Source organism: Aplidium turbinatum, chromosome 11 (assembly GCF_918807975.1).
Source record: "Aplidium turbinatum chromosome 11, kaAplTurb1.1, whole genome shotgun sequence".
NCBI lineage: Eukaryota > Metazoa > Chordata > Ascidiacea > Aplousobranchia > Polyclinidae > Aplidium > Aplidium turbinatum.
In genome coordinates, this window is record NC_137482.1 from 16,860,004 (window position 1) to 16,877,654 (window position 17,651).

Sequence of the window (17,651 nt, forward strand, 5' to 3'; positions counted from 1 at the left end):
ATTTGATTTTCATGCAAGATGGAGCTCCTCCACACTTTGCTATTGTTGTTCGTGAATGACTAAATGCTCAATTTCCTGGAAGATGGATGGGTCGTCGCGGTTCACACGAATGGCCGGCCAGAAGTCCTGACTTAACACCCTGCGACTTTTTTCTCTGGGGTTGGCTGAAAGAGGAAGTCTACTCAACCAAACCAAGAAATTTGGAAGAACTTGAAGGGCGAATACGAGAAGTTATGATTTCCATCCCGCAAGAGTTTCTTGCGAAATCAGTTGATGCGATTCCTGGTCGACTTGAGAAGCTGGTGGCAAATAAAGGCGCCCATATCGAATTTTAAATAAAAGCCCATGCATTATACTTCCTTCTCATATTCATTAATTGTAGAAATTCTACTTTTAAAATAAATTATAGTTTTTTTAAAATAGGGAGTTACTTTTCAATCACCCTGATAGAATTAATCTGAATGCGGCCGGCAATAGCAAAAAGGTTGTGCACCCCTGCGCTTGAGCAACGCATTTTGCTGCTCTCCGTTCATCTTCCAAGACTGCTCTCTATTCATCTGCACCTGGTGGATGAAATATTTTACAAACAACAACACTTTATAAACCTGCAGAAACTTTACTTTGTTAATCTTGGTGACCGGGCTTGTGTTAATGGCTCCAAAGCCTACGTGTAATGAAGAAACTTCTAACAAAAAGGCTATAAACATGGGGAAAATGTTTGCAAAATTAAAAAAAAAATACGATTTTGCTTAATTGAAACCGTTGACCCTTCGATAAATTCCGACTAAAAGTTTATTCCGAAACACATTCCTCTGTTGTTTTTTAAATACACCGTATTCAGTATAAAATTTTCTTTCCAGGGATGCGTAGCTCGAGTTGTCCAATATGAAGGAACTCCAAGCAGAATGGTTGAAAAAATAGAAAAAATATTTACGAAAATCAATCATCAATCAATCATTTTATTTTTCGTCATTAACGTGAAAATGAAAAATTAATAAAATGTTATAATTTTGCCTCATTGAACTTCTTCGACAAATCTTTGGGATGAATGTTTTATAACTTCTTGTTGAACACGATAGGCTACATTTGCAATGCATCGAATTCGAAAGGACGTTTAAAAGATAAAATCGGATTATTTTCTTGAATTTCTTAAATATTTCCTTTATCTTTGAGTCGTTTAGGAAAGAGTTCTTTCACAATGCGCTCTGGGGCGGCTTACCGGAGTAATTTTTCTTTACAAAACAATGTTGTCTTCGTTGGCATTGAATATTTCGTGCTGGAGATTTTTTTGGTTTAATTTATACAAAACTGCTGGAAATCGTTTTATATTTGGTTTTATGTCCGTATTTCAATCCAGTGTTGTATTTTGCAATTTACAGTACTGCAGTCTAGCAATCACAAGTTGTTTGATATGGGCTACCGTATCGTATCTAACACATCACCGACGCCAAGGTAAGCTATAGCCTAAATGTTTCTGAATTGTCTCACTAAAAGAAATTATCATAGACTTCTGGCTCTTTGAAGGAAGGCAAAACATTTAAATTTAGTGAAGACAACTAAATTTATTTATATTTCTCAACCGAAGCTAGAGTCGAAACTTATACATTTTTTTGCAGAAGTGACTGGAGACAATATTTTCGGCGGTCTTCTTGCCACTTAGGAATTAACACCTGTTTAAGGCAGGTTGGATTTGAGAACGAAACTTAAACACTTTCGCTTGAGCGCAGATTGTGCTAGGCCTTTGACTCTCTTGCTTGAAGACAGCGTTATTGGTAGACTACCTTTCTTTTATTTTCACTGCTAGAACCAACAGCAATCTTGATGAACACACAAACTTCTCAGTATTTACAAATGTTGCCTCTCAATTATTCCATTCGCTAGGTGCCGCTGAGTGGAAAGTTAACTCTGGAGTGCGTTACAACGAGAACCATCTTTGCTAAATTTTGCCGTTTCATAAGTCTAGCATGGTCTAGCGTTGGTATTTTTTCGCCGAGCAGTGAATTTCAATCATTCAGTAAAACGAGGCCTAACTTTGCAAGTAAGAACAACATAGAAAATTTCTAAATATATATTTTGTTTGATTTAACAAGCTACAAAATGCACAGCACATTGGGTTACACTTTAATATATTGTGAGTTTGAAATAATATTAAGTCTGCAGCACAAAATGTTATTGAAATATTCGACCTGTAAGCAGAGTAACAATTGGGTTGAGGCCCTGAACCTCCTTTAAATACAGACAGACGTTAAAACAAATATGAAAAAAATATAGCCTCGACTATAACTGTTAACGGAGATGTTTTCCATCCATGCAAACAATATGTTCAACCTTTAAAGTACCGTAACCATATTTATTAGACTTGTTGTGGTTCCTTGATCCACTCGATCAATTAAGCCTACTTGTCTATTGAGAAAGACAAATGCAAACTAAAACAACATGGTTAAAATATGTAAAATCGATTAGCTTAAGATGCAAAAAAAATTCTAATTAGGTTTTGTTAAGCAATTTAATTAACCAATGTCACAATTAAAGCAGTGACAAAAAGAGCAAGAAAAATAATCGTTTGAAGAGAGTCAAATGTAGACAAAAATTTGATGTTTGAGTATGAGGCATATGATTTGAACAAGCAGTAAAGAAAACGCTATTGTAGGTCAAGATTCTCAATGCTGGCCTTGTCGCCTATTGCGAACGCGCAACTTTATAACGATTAGGTAGTATAGGTACTAGCAATATGCACTAATTTAACATGGATGTCTTTGAAAAATACTGTATATCTGAAGTCAGGTTAAAGCTAGATGCTCTTAAAATTATCATCTTGTAAAAAGGTATGTCTTTGATAATCTAAATGTCATTTGCTTGCTTTAGCGCAAAAGTACTTTTCTTCTTTGGTCTCCTAGCCACGTACAAGATACCGCTCAAAATTGCCACACAGAGTGCAACCAGCAGCGTCAAGTAGAAAACGTTGAAATCCTGAGTATACCTTGGCATTGGGGCTATAACAACAGTTTCTTCGTTTTCCACACCTGCACATATGAATAAGTTAAAAGCACTAGAAACATGACGAACATTAAAAGCAGATTATGCTAAACAAGTAGTAATGACGATAGTTTTGAGGTGTTCTTTGGCAAATGTGAAGCATGGCTTACGCAAAAATTATTCAAGCAAAGAGTTTGAAATAAATTTCATGAAAAAAGTGCGTTAAACTAAAAGTAAAAACTAAATAGTTGCAACCATGACCTTCTTTATATGGAGGCCTTGTACACGTGCGATTGGAGACAATGACTATTGATTAAATCTGACAGTTAGCAGCAACTGTGAGGTTGTAAGCGACCTTCAATGTCTGTGTGGTCGCATAATGCGAGCTTGAAGTAATGATTAGGCTACACTTTCACATCAGTATCAATTTGTTATGCTGTTTTTAAAGTCAACCCATCATGTAATACGGTATGTCGCTATAGATGTCGTTCCAAACTAACAATGAAGTGTGGTAATTTAAAGAACAAAGTTTAAAGTTTCAAAGCAAGCACATAAGAAGCTGTGATTTGGTCAAACTTGAGTTGCTGTTTCAGTATGAAAGTGACAACGTAGCCTACATGAGATATAAAACCACATGAGATATAATGTGTAAATACATGAGGCTGCGCAGATAACCTATTTACTCAGTAGGCTACAGAACTATCATCAAATCAGACCTACAAATTCATACCGCTCGGTGGGTATCTAAATTGCAAAGATAAATTACATACCAATACTTAACAAGAAAAATAGTTTGTCGCAAAGCAGTACAACAATACGTGCTGTGGCACCGACAGGATAGATTAAAGTGACAGTGTGTCATATACAAAATGCAGAAACACCATTGGCAACTTACACAAAAATCTCTTACCAACATAATCGGCTTGTTATTTTCTTATGCTCTACACCGTGGCCTCTTTTGAAAATTTTAAAAAATTAATGGCCCCCTATTTTTTCAACCTTGTAAAAAAATTAAAAAACTTCATTTTAAATAAAAAAAACTTAGTTATTTCATGAAGATTTGGGCAAAATGTACTAGTATTTTTATTAAATTTTAATTTATTTTTTTGTTATATAGTGTTGGATTGGATTTAGAGATGATAAATTAAAAAAATTATTATTTTTCAAATTTTTCCATGACCCCCTTGAAAAAGGCTCATGGCCCCCAGGTTGAGAACCCCTGCTCTAAATAAAGCTAAGTTAAGTAGTAGCAAAAGTTTTTTCTCACGGGGCAACACAAGCACCAAAACCATCAAACAAACAAAAAGTAGCCTAATGTTAAAAGAAGTTAATTTTCAGTTAGTTTACAACAATTAATTTTCCTTATATTAACTTTTTGTAACACTTGTTGCACATTGACGAAATACGTATCACCAGAGCATTGGCGTAATTTTGTAAAAGCTTTTTCAATGGGGTCGCAGTTAAAATTCCCAAAAGCGACATAGTCGTGTGAAATGCAAGATAAACCAGACCTCCGCAAGTTTGAATAAGTGCAGATGCTGTATCATTCGTGAATGACCTTTCTCTTTCACCTTTTTTTTGGTTTCATAAATTCAGACAAATCAACTAAATCCAGAAAAAAAATGCAAACTTTCATCATCTGCTGTTTTTATGACAGATCTTGTCGGGTCTTTTGAGATTGTATCTTAATTCAATCTTGATTCAGTCACAAAAAATTGCGCACGTGTACGAGGCCTCTAACTGAAGATGACTATGGCTGCAACCTATTTTTACCAAACAACAAAATCATAAGCAAGAGTATGATAATTGATAAGCCACAAGATGTAGGTGAACAATAGTTATTCTTTTGGTTAGGGTTATAAGACTGTTGAGTAAATCTATCTCACGTAAACCTACTATTTTCCTTAGAAAACTTATACTTGTGTTGGCTTAGTGTACATAGCAAGCTAAGTCATGAATGCAACGAGTTTCCTACAAGTCAGCAGTTGTAAACTGAGCAAGCCGCAACTGAGTGACAACTAAACTAGCAACATTTCAGCAAGTGGCTGAAGTTGATAAATGATGAAACTGAGTAAGTAACAACTGAGCAAGTCTTAACTTAGAATGTCACAAGTTAGCAAACTCAGTTAGGCAAGCGATGACCAAGCAAGGCCCAACCTGAGCACGTAAATCTCATTTGCTGACTTTGCAGTAGCTGAAATGTAATTGCTGAGTTGAAGCACTTGTTGACTTGCTGAGTGGTCCTACGACCAAGTGCAACGTATTCGTTGCATATACGGCATGTCAAGGGTCTTTTTTTTCCAATAAGTTAGAAAATTTGTTAGTGAGAATTTTCAAATAATTTTCAGAAAATGTTTATAAGAGTGAGATTGAAATTTACTTACAGAACTATATTATTTAAGGGTTTATTATTGCCCTACTACGAAAAAAGTGGTTCTATGATGATCAAAATTTGTGCAAGTGTTTGGAATATCTTACGCTCTTGTTGACGCAGCGCTTTTGCCGTAGACGTCACATTAACCAATGTCATGAAATAACTTTTAGTAATTAACAGATATGATTTTACTTTTAGTAATCTTGATTTGAGCTAATACCGTCACTAGCTTGCAAGTACATCTTTCAATTCCGGGAACAGAATTAAGTTCAGCTGCACAAATCTACAAGTGCACTCAAAGTTATTTCGTCCCAACATCAAGATGTTTCAAACTATTTATCTTTTTACATAAAAAGACCCATTTAAACTTTATTTATCAAACAAAGACAAACCCTGGCCAAAACCATGTATAGAAGAAAACAAAAGAATAAGATAAAGCTATAACTTACTTTGTCTGCAAGTCTTCAAATCCTGCCGCAAAGTCCAACCTTCAGGGCAAATGCACATTTCAGCTCCAAGTCTTGATGTAGCACATTCGTGAGAACATCCTAATTTGGCCTGACAAGAAATTTAACAAAATGTAGAAGGTAGGCAAAAGGTAGCTTGTAGGTAGAAGATAAAAAGATATACTACAGAATAAAGAAAAGTTATTAGCCTAATAGCCTAAGTGGTAAAACATATTGGCCTTTTCAACAACCTATAAGAAAAACTAGACAATAACACTTTGCATAAACTGATAAATTTAATGATGTTGAATGAATGAATCTTTGTATTTTTTTGCATTTTTTAAAACAAAATTACCCTGTCACAAGGCTGAGAACGAATCGTTAGTGGATTCATCTTTACAATCTTTTCATTGCTGTCTAAACCAGTTGAAAGGTCACTTCTGCGCCGTCTTGAGAAGGCACAACTCTAAAAATTTATGGAAATACACATAATCGGTGAGTAAACGGCAAATATTCCTTACATCCGTAGCCTATGTTCGTATCCTGGGTCAGTATCCGTATGTGATCACGTAACTAGAATTTTCTTGCGGAAGCCTCTAATGAGATTTTACAACCAGCGTGTTTTTGAAGAAAAATAATTTTCTTCATAGCATGCAGGCAAATTGGATAAAGCCCCATGCTCCTAACATAAAGCAGCGTACTTAACATAGGCCTATACATAACCTTGACGTAACCTTACCATAATTGAAATATCAAACAACTACATCATTTCAGATAACTTTTGCGTTGAAATGTCGCGGCATATTTGGGGCTGTTCGGTATATCTGTATCGTATGACAAGCCCAGGTATTTCAACCATATCATCATATTTCAACTGCTTGATAAAATAAACATAAAAATAACGTCATGTACGAATTTAGCACATTTTAGCTCTCGGAGTGTGCGCTTGAGCAACGAATTTCTGGACTGCTTTCCATTCAGCGACACCTTGTGGATGGAGAAATTTTTTGGCTACAACACTTCAACAATCAGAAACTTCACTGTGCCAATCTTGATAATCGGCCCAGAGCCAGTGATTCAAAGCTTCTAAAAGTATGCGAAACTGTCAGAAATAACCTATCAAAGGCTGTGTTAGTCCGAAGATAAAGATTAAAAAAAAAACGAAAACAAAACATATAGGCCAGTGCCGTTGTAAAGCTGTATACAACAGAAACAATCAGCAAAAGCCATTTCGCATTTTTTGCACAGTATGTTTCCACAGTATATAGCCTACTTTGAGGTTCATCAATGTCTGGCTGACATATCTATAATACATTTCTTAGTGTTCTTACCGGTTTAGTAGTGCATGTGCTGCCGGGAATAAGACTTTCACAAACTTTCACTTTGCAATAAACAAAAATTCTTTGACCAGGAACAGGCATTTGTGACCAAACAAACGATTTAAAGGAAAACTTTGCTTTGATTCCCTCGTAGTTTTCGTAAATCACGTTGGCACCAGGTAAATTCGGATCCGGTGCCTCACATCTGCATGGAATTAAAAAATGACAGTTTGGTTGCTTGGTAGCCTACTGGCAAGGCCGTTGAAAGGATAAGGGCCCGGTGCCAATGAGACTTTTCGGCTCCAAATTCAGACATTTTTAGAAAAAAAGCATCATCCAACAAATACAAGGTGGTTTTCTACCTACTGCTAAGTTGCAGTATTTAAGTTCCCGGCTCCTTGAAATGGTTACCACCCCTAAAATTATCCAGGGCGCAGGTCCAAAAGCACCATCTGGACCCCCTTCTCAACGATACTGCCTACCGGTAAAAGTTGTAAAATATCAACAAAACTTTTATTTAAAAACCTAGAAAAAGATTCGTTTTTGAATTTGCGATAGAATTAAAGAATTCTTGCCCTAATACAATCGATTGTGCCTAAGCAATTTTTGCGACAAACCATACGCTATATAGCCGGGCTACTCAACTGGCGGACCGCGGTCCGAATTCGGACCTTCTGAGTGTTGATAGTGGACCTCGGGCTTTCGGAAAAACAACCTCATTGCCACGTTTTTGGGCCTCTTTAAACAGATTTCTACTGGAAGAAAGCATTTTCTTCTGTGATTATCCTAGTAGTTCGGAGCGAAGCCCCCCAATACTTTGTCAAAAATCCTAGAGGAGTTACATTTTACCTAACAAAAAATGGTTCGTTACGATTATTGATACTTTAACTTTTCATGGTTGCATATGAAGTAATTTATGCACCGGACCGCTAAAAGCATTCCATTTGTTACACTGGACCTTTATTAACATTAGTTGAGTAACCCTGCTATTGCCTATAGCCTACTTTACACTTTCCCATGTCTAACAGTGGCACATGCACATGCAGGCTAGAGCAGTGGCACATGCACAGAGGAGGATCAAAAATCCCCTATTGAGCTTGATATCTGGCTATTTTATTGTTTTATTATTTATCATGACTTTATTTAATGCTTTATCTTCTATTTTTCTTTATCAGCGTAACTTACATGGTGTCGGTGTAAATCAAGTTTAGTGAACACGTATTTTGTTGTGATATAACAGAGCATAATCTCAATTCTTAATCACGAAACCAAATGGTTCAAATTTAATGAAATTTGGAAAGCATGTTAAAATTTGTAACGGCACTCCGGACTGAAAAGCACAAACTAAACAAGTGATACAAGAAATGATTACGACCTAAATTATATGGAGGGGAAACAGATCACATGATGTGTAAACTACAGGCATGTGACAAACAATTAGAACACACACAAAAGGAACGATGAGCCACAAGCGATTTATGTATATTGCAGATTTAAGTAATTCCTGATGAGAACACGCGTAGCCAACGCGTCGAAAACGTTTGAGTTGATTTTTTTTAATTATGTTGCATTTCTTTGTAATAAAACATATTCAACCCGCAAAAGTTACTTTGTTTTGTTTGTCTATGATTCAACAAAGCAAACTATCTACCAAAGTTTTATGTTGAAATTTCTTGCCTAAACTTTAAATAAATTGTCCATATTCTAAACTGAAAATTTTGAGTGTGAAGTCGCACTCCCTGCATCGCCACCTACTACATCCATGACTAACAAAACAACCATGAAATGGTAAAGTTTGCAAATTAGTTGTCTGTTGCAACTTTCAAGGTTATTTGTTACTGCCTGAAATTTTGTTAGAAAATACTTCGAAACTTTGGACTTTACTCAACTTTGCTAGATGCAAACTGTTTGTATAGACTAAAATCCTTTCCTCAATCAATTTATAGCCTAATTTACTTTAAGCTCATGCAATACGGATGTTTCAAACCGTTATACCGATACAGTAAAGTTTGCCTACCATTAGCGAAAATTATTTTCTTTCAGGCCCACATTTCCGTAGGCCAACATGTAAAGTACTAATGGGGATTTGTTTCCTGTAGCCTATGTCTAACGATGCAGAACAAATTCGATTCAATGTCTAAGCATAGTTGTGGCTTACCCTGGAGGACTTATGATATTGTACCGTCTTGATTCTCCAGGAAAATCAGTAGGTTGAGCCCAGCAATCCATGACCTAATTGAAAATTTTCAAATCGTTGCTGATATTACTTAAAATCTTAAAATTGAAAGTAGTTTAAGCTATTATAGTGGTGCGTTTTTTTTTTTCTTCTTTCAATGCAAAGTCAGCTACAAACAGTTGATTAATCGTCATACATCATCGGAGATTGGGGGTCCTGTAAATGACATGGGGTCGGGCGGTATGAAGGCTGGTGTGGTGAGCAAAGGAGTTTCACTTTAACACCAATCGAAAGCACAAAGTTTTTTCTTGCCAAGACACTTAGAACAGGTTTGTAGAGAGATGGGAAGATTGATTTCTTTGCCTTTCTGTTCATAATCTAAATGTTACCGCAACCATCATGCATCAACCAAGAAGGGACAAGAAATCAGATTATAATGATGATCTATTACGAATACTAAGTTGCTTATACTATAATTTATATTAATGTAATTCTTATTAATTTTAAGTGAATATTCTCAGAAAAAGAAGTTCTCTATGTTTACGATTTTTTTCAAATGTTCTTTGTCTGTTGTCATTGACAAAAATATAAGGTAGTCTTTGCCATAAAACTTATACGAGGAGAATGCAGCTGATAAGGGGGAAAAACGCTCTTGGGAAAACCGCTCTTGGGAAAACCGGAAAAACACAATTTAAAAACTATTTTATTTAAAAAAAAATTGCTTCAAAGATACAGTACAGCATTTTTGTACAAAATGTAGCAAGACTGTAAAGAGGCAGCCCCACTTTCAGCTACTACATTTGTCCCTGCTGCTTTAAGAACTGTGTTTTAGAGCTTAGTCCACCTGAAGGATTAGTCCAGTATTTTCTCCATAATCCAGCTTCACTCCAACAAAAACAGGATAAGGCATCACAACGTCCCCACTCATGTCCAAGTCAGTGCAATTTGAATTGGTGTATCTTTTCATACTAATCTGAATATCTCCTAATTGATCTTCTCCTTTCACTTCGACTTTTCTTGAAAATTAAAATATGAAAATTCGTACAAGTGTGAGTCTATATAATACTTTTTCGCAAAGCATCAAGGACATCCAGAATTGTCAATTAAATATATTGACAACTATTAATGAGATAAAAGTAATAAAATACAACTTCAGTAAGAAGTTGCTGTGCTTAGTTTAACCACAAGCAAACAAAACAAAATAACAGCACAAACATTCAAAAAATAAAGAGTCCAAAATGAGATGCTAAACTTAATCTTGACCATAAACACGAGAAAAGAACATAAACAACTAAACTGATGTTGCTAAACATTATGATGATGATGATGATGATGATGATGATGATGATGATGTGATGTTTCATTATGAATAAATAAATAATACCAGCCTAATTATATTTTCAAAGATGAATTTAAACTTTTTTATTTATTTTTTACAAATTAAATAATTAAAGTTTATTTAATTTCTGAGCACGGAATCGTCTGAAACATAATTATCTAAAAGACGCACAAGCTTTACAATGATAACCCTAGAATAGAAAGAACTTGCCACCAGCCTACTTGATTAAAGGTTTGATGTAATAATCATCAGCATATATTGTGCTGTTGTATTCGCAAGCTAGCCAAAGAGTCGTCGAAACATCTCTGGCAATCAATTGGCTTGGAGGGTGAAAAGGGACTATACAGATTTTATACCGTACTGTTACGACACCTTCAAGAACCTGTAAAACACATGGGATATAATTTCTTAACAGGAAGTAACCGTTTGAATCATCATAAAAACAAGGTTGCAAGATTGAGACAGATTTCTAACTTTTTTTACAATCATTTTCATATTTCTTTTTTAATCTTAAGACGCATAATTTTCACAATGCCACACTCAATATTAATAAAAAGCATTCGTAGTGATTCAGTGTTGCGACTTGCGACATCCTTGTAATTATCAAACACTAACTCGGTTTCTACCTTTTGATGGCTCTGCTATGTTATAACTAAGCTTAGTATTGGAAGCTAGTTGGCGCTTTAATGCACGAAAATAAAAGTTTTAATTAAAAAAACTAACGACATGTTTGTAAATCAATGCTCGAAAGTGTAGGATAGAAACAAGTGAGAGGTCAATTGATTAAACTGGTAGGTTGGGCCATGGCCACCTGGAGATGCGGCCTTATTTGTCATGTTTTGCAGATTTTGGTTACCGCTCCTGCTAGTGTCTGACTGACATTTTCTGAGATGCTTTTACTTTTTGCTGTCTCTTAATGATATAAAAGCTTTTGTTGCCTTGGGGAAGCAGTAGCAAATGAGAAAAATTAAGTTGAAAAACGCTCAATCAGATTGTTATTGAAAAATTAACAGTCTGACTAAAATCTTCCAAATCAAATTGTCTTTATTTTTTAACATCTGATTATGTTAAAACTTATTGTGTCATCTGGGGAAAACAGTAAAGAAGGCGTAAAAATATAATTTTTAGAAAAAATTATTTAATAGTCTCCCAAGAACCTTAGCTATGGCGGTTTTGCTCAACAAGCTTTTGACTATCGTCAGAGCCAGTCTCGGAAATTGACAGGCTGAATGTTACACTACTGCTAATGTTGTTGCTTACAAAAGCAGTCGGTTCAATCGTATCAAAACCAAAGAGCCATTTTAAAACAGAGATAACCGATTGAACTTTACATATGCAGACTTTTCGTTTTGAATAGCTTATCTTGTTGCAAACTTATAGAATTATCTTCATGCAATTCCTCTGTATTTATTGGTGCGCTTGCATATGTGTTTAAATGGCCTCAAATCGTGGCAAAAGTAGCTTCAAAGCGGCCAGATCATTTACTGTAACATTTAAGATTTAATATACCGTTGCATAAAATATTGTGAACCACTTTATACACTTCAAGTTTATTGAATCTGCTTTTGCTTTTTCCATAAATACATTTTTGATGTAGACGTAATTTTCTTAACCCATAAGTAAATAAACCCTAGCACCAACAAGGCATTTAACATAATGCCATAGGCTATAGCCTACATGTTGGCCGTTTAGCAAATAGGAGGCGTCTACGGTAAACAACTGTTAAGGCGGGGATTGTAGAATTTATAAGCAAAGCATCGTGGATTTTAGTATCAAGTTTGATAAAACAATTGCGTAAAATTCTAAAAGACTTTAAAGATGGTTTATTGTTTAAGCAAATTTGACATTTGAGTATAAGATCTTTAATGACAATGTAGGCTATGTGCAGTTTGCGTCGTGTGAACAAGTGAACGCTTACACTTCCAAGATGAAAAGGCATGACCCTTAGATTTAAGCTAAAAGTAATAGGCTAACAATTTTGAATGTTTTATACACGGGGGAAAAAGTATCAGTGTTAGACTTTATTTTAATGAAACTCGACATGTCATTAACAAAATATTTAATTTTTTTTACCGATAAAACGAACTGTGAGAAAGTTGTTATTTCATGTTGCCCACATGAGTATCATACAATCAATTGCGAGAATCTATATAAGCAAACATTTCGGATTTGCATGAGTAGACACTTAATTAATCCAGAATTGTAGTTCGAAGAGCAGACAGAGGTTGCTTTTTACCAAACCCAAGTGTTAAATTTGTGGCTATTTGCTAACGTCTTTACTTAATTAATCATGATTAATCTTTTAATTCCTGCTTGGCACTGAGCAATGGGATGGATTCGGATAATAATGCACTCTGCTGCGCCTCTATACGGCTGCATTGACACTGTCTGCTTTGCAAAGCGCTGAGAAACAACGCATTCTGCGATGGATACAGAGCTATATAAAAACAAGCATTATTATTATGCGAAGCAGGCTACTCTTTCCTCATGTGAATCTCCTTTGCCATGCTAGTTTCATTCTTGCACATTTGTTTTTTCAATGTATGTGTGTGTAGATCAATTATTTCGTTGCTTGTTAATGTTTGACAAGGGCTAGGAAGTTAATTTATAGTTTATTTTCACTTTACGGTATCATGTTAAATGCCGTGTCGTTGCTAAGTTGCATCTACTTTCCGGAAACGCGGATATCTTTGCTCAGAACGAAGTCTCTTGATCACCGAATTCCCATAACTGCGGACCTTCTGTAGCCTACTCACTGAGAATTAAAATAGTGCCGTTTAATTGTTTTCATTTTCAAAGCCCATCCATTTACAAGGTAGGCCATGGCCACCTGGAGATGCGGCCTGATTTGTCACATTTTGCAGATTTTGATTACAGCTACTGCTAGTGCTTGACTGACATTTTTTGAGATGTTTTTACTTTTTGTGGTTTCCTAATGACATAAAACTTTTTTGTTGCCTTGGGGAAGCAGTAGTAAATGAGAAAAAGTAAGTTGAAAAACGCAAAATCAGACTGTTATTGAAAATTAACAGTCTGACTAAAATCTTCGAAATCAAATTTTCTTTGCTTTTCAACATGTGAGAATGTTAAAACCTATTGTGTCATCTGGGGAAAAGAATAAAGAAAGCGTAAGAATATAATTTTAAAAAAAATTTATTTAAACGTTTGCTCAAAGTTAGAAAAACCTGGAAATTTCTGCAAAATGTGACAAATCAGGCCGTATCTTTAGGTGGCCATGGGTAGGCCTATATATTGATTGATCCATTGAGAGTTTTTTGAGAGAAATAGTTTGGCTAAAACGTATTTTGCTTACCTCAATGGATGCAGCACATTTACCAAAGGCTCCTGCTATATCAGCATGAACGTTCCCAACACCATTATATTCAAAGGTGCATCCAGGAATTGAATTGAATTCACTGTCCAAGAAAACTATTTCTTTGACCTGACGTATGGTTAGGCTTAATCCCATAAAAAAGGAATCTAAAATCCTTAAAAAGCAAACAATTGTTTCACCGTACATTTCTGAAACATCGCTAATAGACCAAAATTAAATAATATAAAACTTTGAAAGTCGAAAAATACTCCGAAAAATTAACCCATGAAACAAATTGACTCATTGTATGAAGTTTTATCTTCGAACCGAAAAAAAAGCTTTGTTGAAAGTTACATAATTATCGGAGTTTTGAGCGACTTATGTAGATCCTCTTACAACGGGTCACAGAGTAAGGTTTCCGCTTGTAAATATTGTATTTCTTGGAAACGTTTTTTTCCACTAAATGCCTATGAACAAAAAGCTGTTCTTACTCGCCGGTAGTTGAATATATTGTTATCTGTTAATGTTCTGATGAAACTGTAGTAGCACGAGCTAAAGATAAAGTGATGCTACCAGCTATCAGCTTACAAGCCTAAAAGAAAGTTTGATTTTCTCTTACCATATGTTGGTGTCGTTGTAATCGCATTCGATTCTAACTCCGGAACCAGTCTCGTTTAGCGGTATATTCTTTACCACTAAAAAACATGAGCATTGATAGCAGAAGTATTAAGATCCTGAAAAATTTCCATAACGAAAAACTTTTTATCAAATGCCTTGATAATTATGTCTCGTTTCGACAAACCTATGTATACTCTACGTTTTGAGCGATAAAAATCAATGTGAAACCCTTAATAAAATTTGTTGCTATATGTGTAGCCTACTGTACCCAACCAGCCTTAGACAAAAGTGTGGTTGTTTATATGATTTTTAAAACCTTTTGTTGTTTTATTTGCCTTCTTTCACATTTGGTTTCTGGCTCTAACACTAAAAAAGCATGATGAACAATATTCTTAATATAATACCACCATTGATTCACTCGGTTTTGTTTCAGCAATAGCCTACAACCAACGAACATGCTTTGTTATGCAGTCGATTGAGTTTCTCTTTTAGTACCATGATCGTTGTTAATGTCACCAATATGGTTACCTAGGCTGCGACAATGTTTTGTTTAGTTCAGTTTTTTCGTACTTAGTTCGAAGTGTCGAAGAAGATAAGGTTCTTCTCATTGTGCCCACCCAATTTATTACACCCTAGGAAAGGTGAACGGTGTTTTCAACAAACAGCTTACGCCGCGAGTCGAACCAGGTTTGTATTATTGGAAAACCAACGCCTTATCCGCTGCGCCATCTCACCGCCGGCTTTAGTAGGGCTACTTAATGTGTAATTTTGTTGGATTCTCAATTCCAAAAAATCCTGTGATTTTAGGGTAAAAAGTCAAAGGTAATTACAATATAAAGGATTTTAACTTAACTCCAAAATCTCAAGCCCAAATGTGAGGGGGCAAATATTATCTCCTAAAACTAAATAGCAATGCTGGTTTCCGAAATATGGGTATTATACAAATCAGTTGTGGATCTATTTTCGGTGGGTAAAAGCTTCTAAGACCTAGGCTACTTGGGTATCACACTTGCTTAAATTAAACCTCTAGCGAGCTATTCAGCCGCTTTTATGTAAGTGGCAACAACTTAAAACAACCACAAATATTAATTTTGGTTCAAGTTCCACTCCGTTCCGTGATTCCAATCTCAGTTCAACTCCTACTTAAGACAAGGTGGTGTTTTCTTGAACAAACAGTAAGCTACACGACACTGACAAGGTAAAGCAGACGTTAAATCAATGTAAAAAAACGTTGATTTGCTGCAAGGTTACAACAAGTCAACCGATGTTAGTTACCAAACTACACCTCTGGCCTATACAGCACAGTGGTAGGATTCTTATTGCCTAGCCCTACAGAAAAATAGTAACCTGATCATTCAAGCAATAGGCTATCATGGGAAAGTTTCCCAGCCTTAGTGGAAAATTTGACCCTAGTTGTAATCCAAGTCCAGTCCTCAATTTCATGTGAAGTAATTTTCGCCTTAGGCCTACAAGCTAAACTAAACTTCCTATCTAGTCCCGATTTTGCACATTTTTAGCCAAGCTTTATGTGCTATAGACCCAGGGGTATAGGCCTAAGTAGGCCAGCCTGCGTTATTCGTTCTTTATCATTTAAAAATGCAATTAAGTAGGCTATATAATAGCAATAGCTTAGCTTGAAAAGTTTCCAAAGTGCTACAATTCACAAAATTTGTACGTCAGCAGTCCGATGAAAAGAATTTTTAAAATGATGAAATGATTAAATAGATCAATTAGCTTGAAGAAATCCGCTCTGGATGTAACTCAATAATTTGTTTTAAACTTGGAAAGGGATAAGTGAAATGACTTTGTCTGGACGGGTTTGTAGCATTTCTAAGATGCACTTACTTCCGTATAAGCCTCCTGATTGTTCAATTTGTCCAATCCCTCGTCGTTCACGTCCAGACTGACCTGTCAAAAAGTGCAATAAATATTTGACAGTAGGCTCAGCTTTGAAAGAACAGTGGTTTTGTTGTACCCTGACACATTTTTAAAACGCATAGGCCAAGCCAAGTAGTTCTATATAGATTTTTACAGCCTTTTTAGGTATGAGAATCTTCAATCTCATAGTTTGCTTCAAGGGCATCAGGAAACGAAATTGCTTAGGTGTCGGGTTCTAATAAGAAACTCGCTTTAAAGCTAACCAAAATAAAGCAAAGAAATTTGAAATAAAATATTTTTGAGTGGTACTATTAGGATAACAAACTAGTTCTATTTTCGAAGTTTTTGCATGAGCAACGTATTTCTGGGACAGCTCACCATTCAGCAAAATTCAGTGGACGGAATAACCAACAGACAACACTTCAATCACAAGAGAATACATCAGACTGTCAATCTTGATGACTGGTTCTACGTTTGTGGTCCAAAGCCTCTACAAGTATGCAAAATTGTCAAGATGAAGTTTTTAAAGAAGCATTATCAGTTCGAAGATAAATAGGCTAGGGTTCCCATACTCATTCAAAATTTTAACTTTTGAAGAGCTAATATAAATTTTTGGCGCAATTGCCACAAAGCTATCCATAGCTACATATTTTCAATATAGGCTATATTCAAAATCAATTTAACTTGGACTTGCGCTCACCTGGTGCTACACACGCCATCAACACAAAGCCAAAAACAATGAGATAACGCATTGTTTTGACCTTTACGACACTTAAAATTTGTAAAAACGTATACCTATTTATATATCAGATTATCAAGCTGCAAAACAAAATATGACTGCAAGTAGGTAAAGGCTTTTTGTTGCACTGTTAATAGCTACATACTAATAATTTATTAATTTCGTCCGGTAGTATTTTCCCCCGTGAATCACAAGACAGTTAACAATAACCCAAGCAATTCAGGCTTTGTCAGAAGAGTATATTGATCATAGAAGATTTAATGGCATCTAACTTATTTATGAAGGTATGGTGGAAGGAAAAAGGCGCAGGGAAAGAAGGAGAATAACATGGGGAGATGACGTTATACAGTGGGCTAATTTGTCAAGCATTGGAGAAACAAAAAGAGTAGCGGAAGAACGTGACTTGTGGAAGAAAATGACAGCCAACCTTCGGATCGGAGACGGCACGTGATGATGATAAACTTATATATAAC

General features: G+C 35.6%; 1 protein-coding gene across 1 annotated transcript; it reads right to left on the reverse strand.

Annotated features, from left to right (window-relative positions):
- Positions 1–1,986: 1,986 nt before the first annotated feature.
- On the reverse strand, positions 1,987–17,259 carry LOC145779937 (alpha-tectorin-like). Its single transcript, XM_082591625.1, has 11 exons — positions 17,140–17,259; positions 16,407–16,469; positions 14,563–14,638; positions 13,944–14,118; positions 10,852–11,012; positions 10,136–10,307; positions 9,274–9,347; positions 7,128–7,320; positions 6,152–6,262; positions 5,800–5,908; positions 1,987–3,023 (listed from the first exon to the last, which is right to left on the reverse strand). The coding sequence occupies exons 1-11, from the start codon at positions 17,189–17,191 to the stop codon at positions 2,842–2,844; spliced, it is 1,368 nt and encodes a 455-aa protein (XP_082447751.1). The 5' UTR covers positions 17,192–17,259; the 3' UTR covers positions 1,987–2,841.
- Positions 17,260–17,651: the final 392 nt, after the last annotated feature.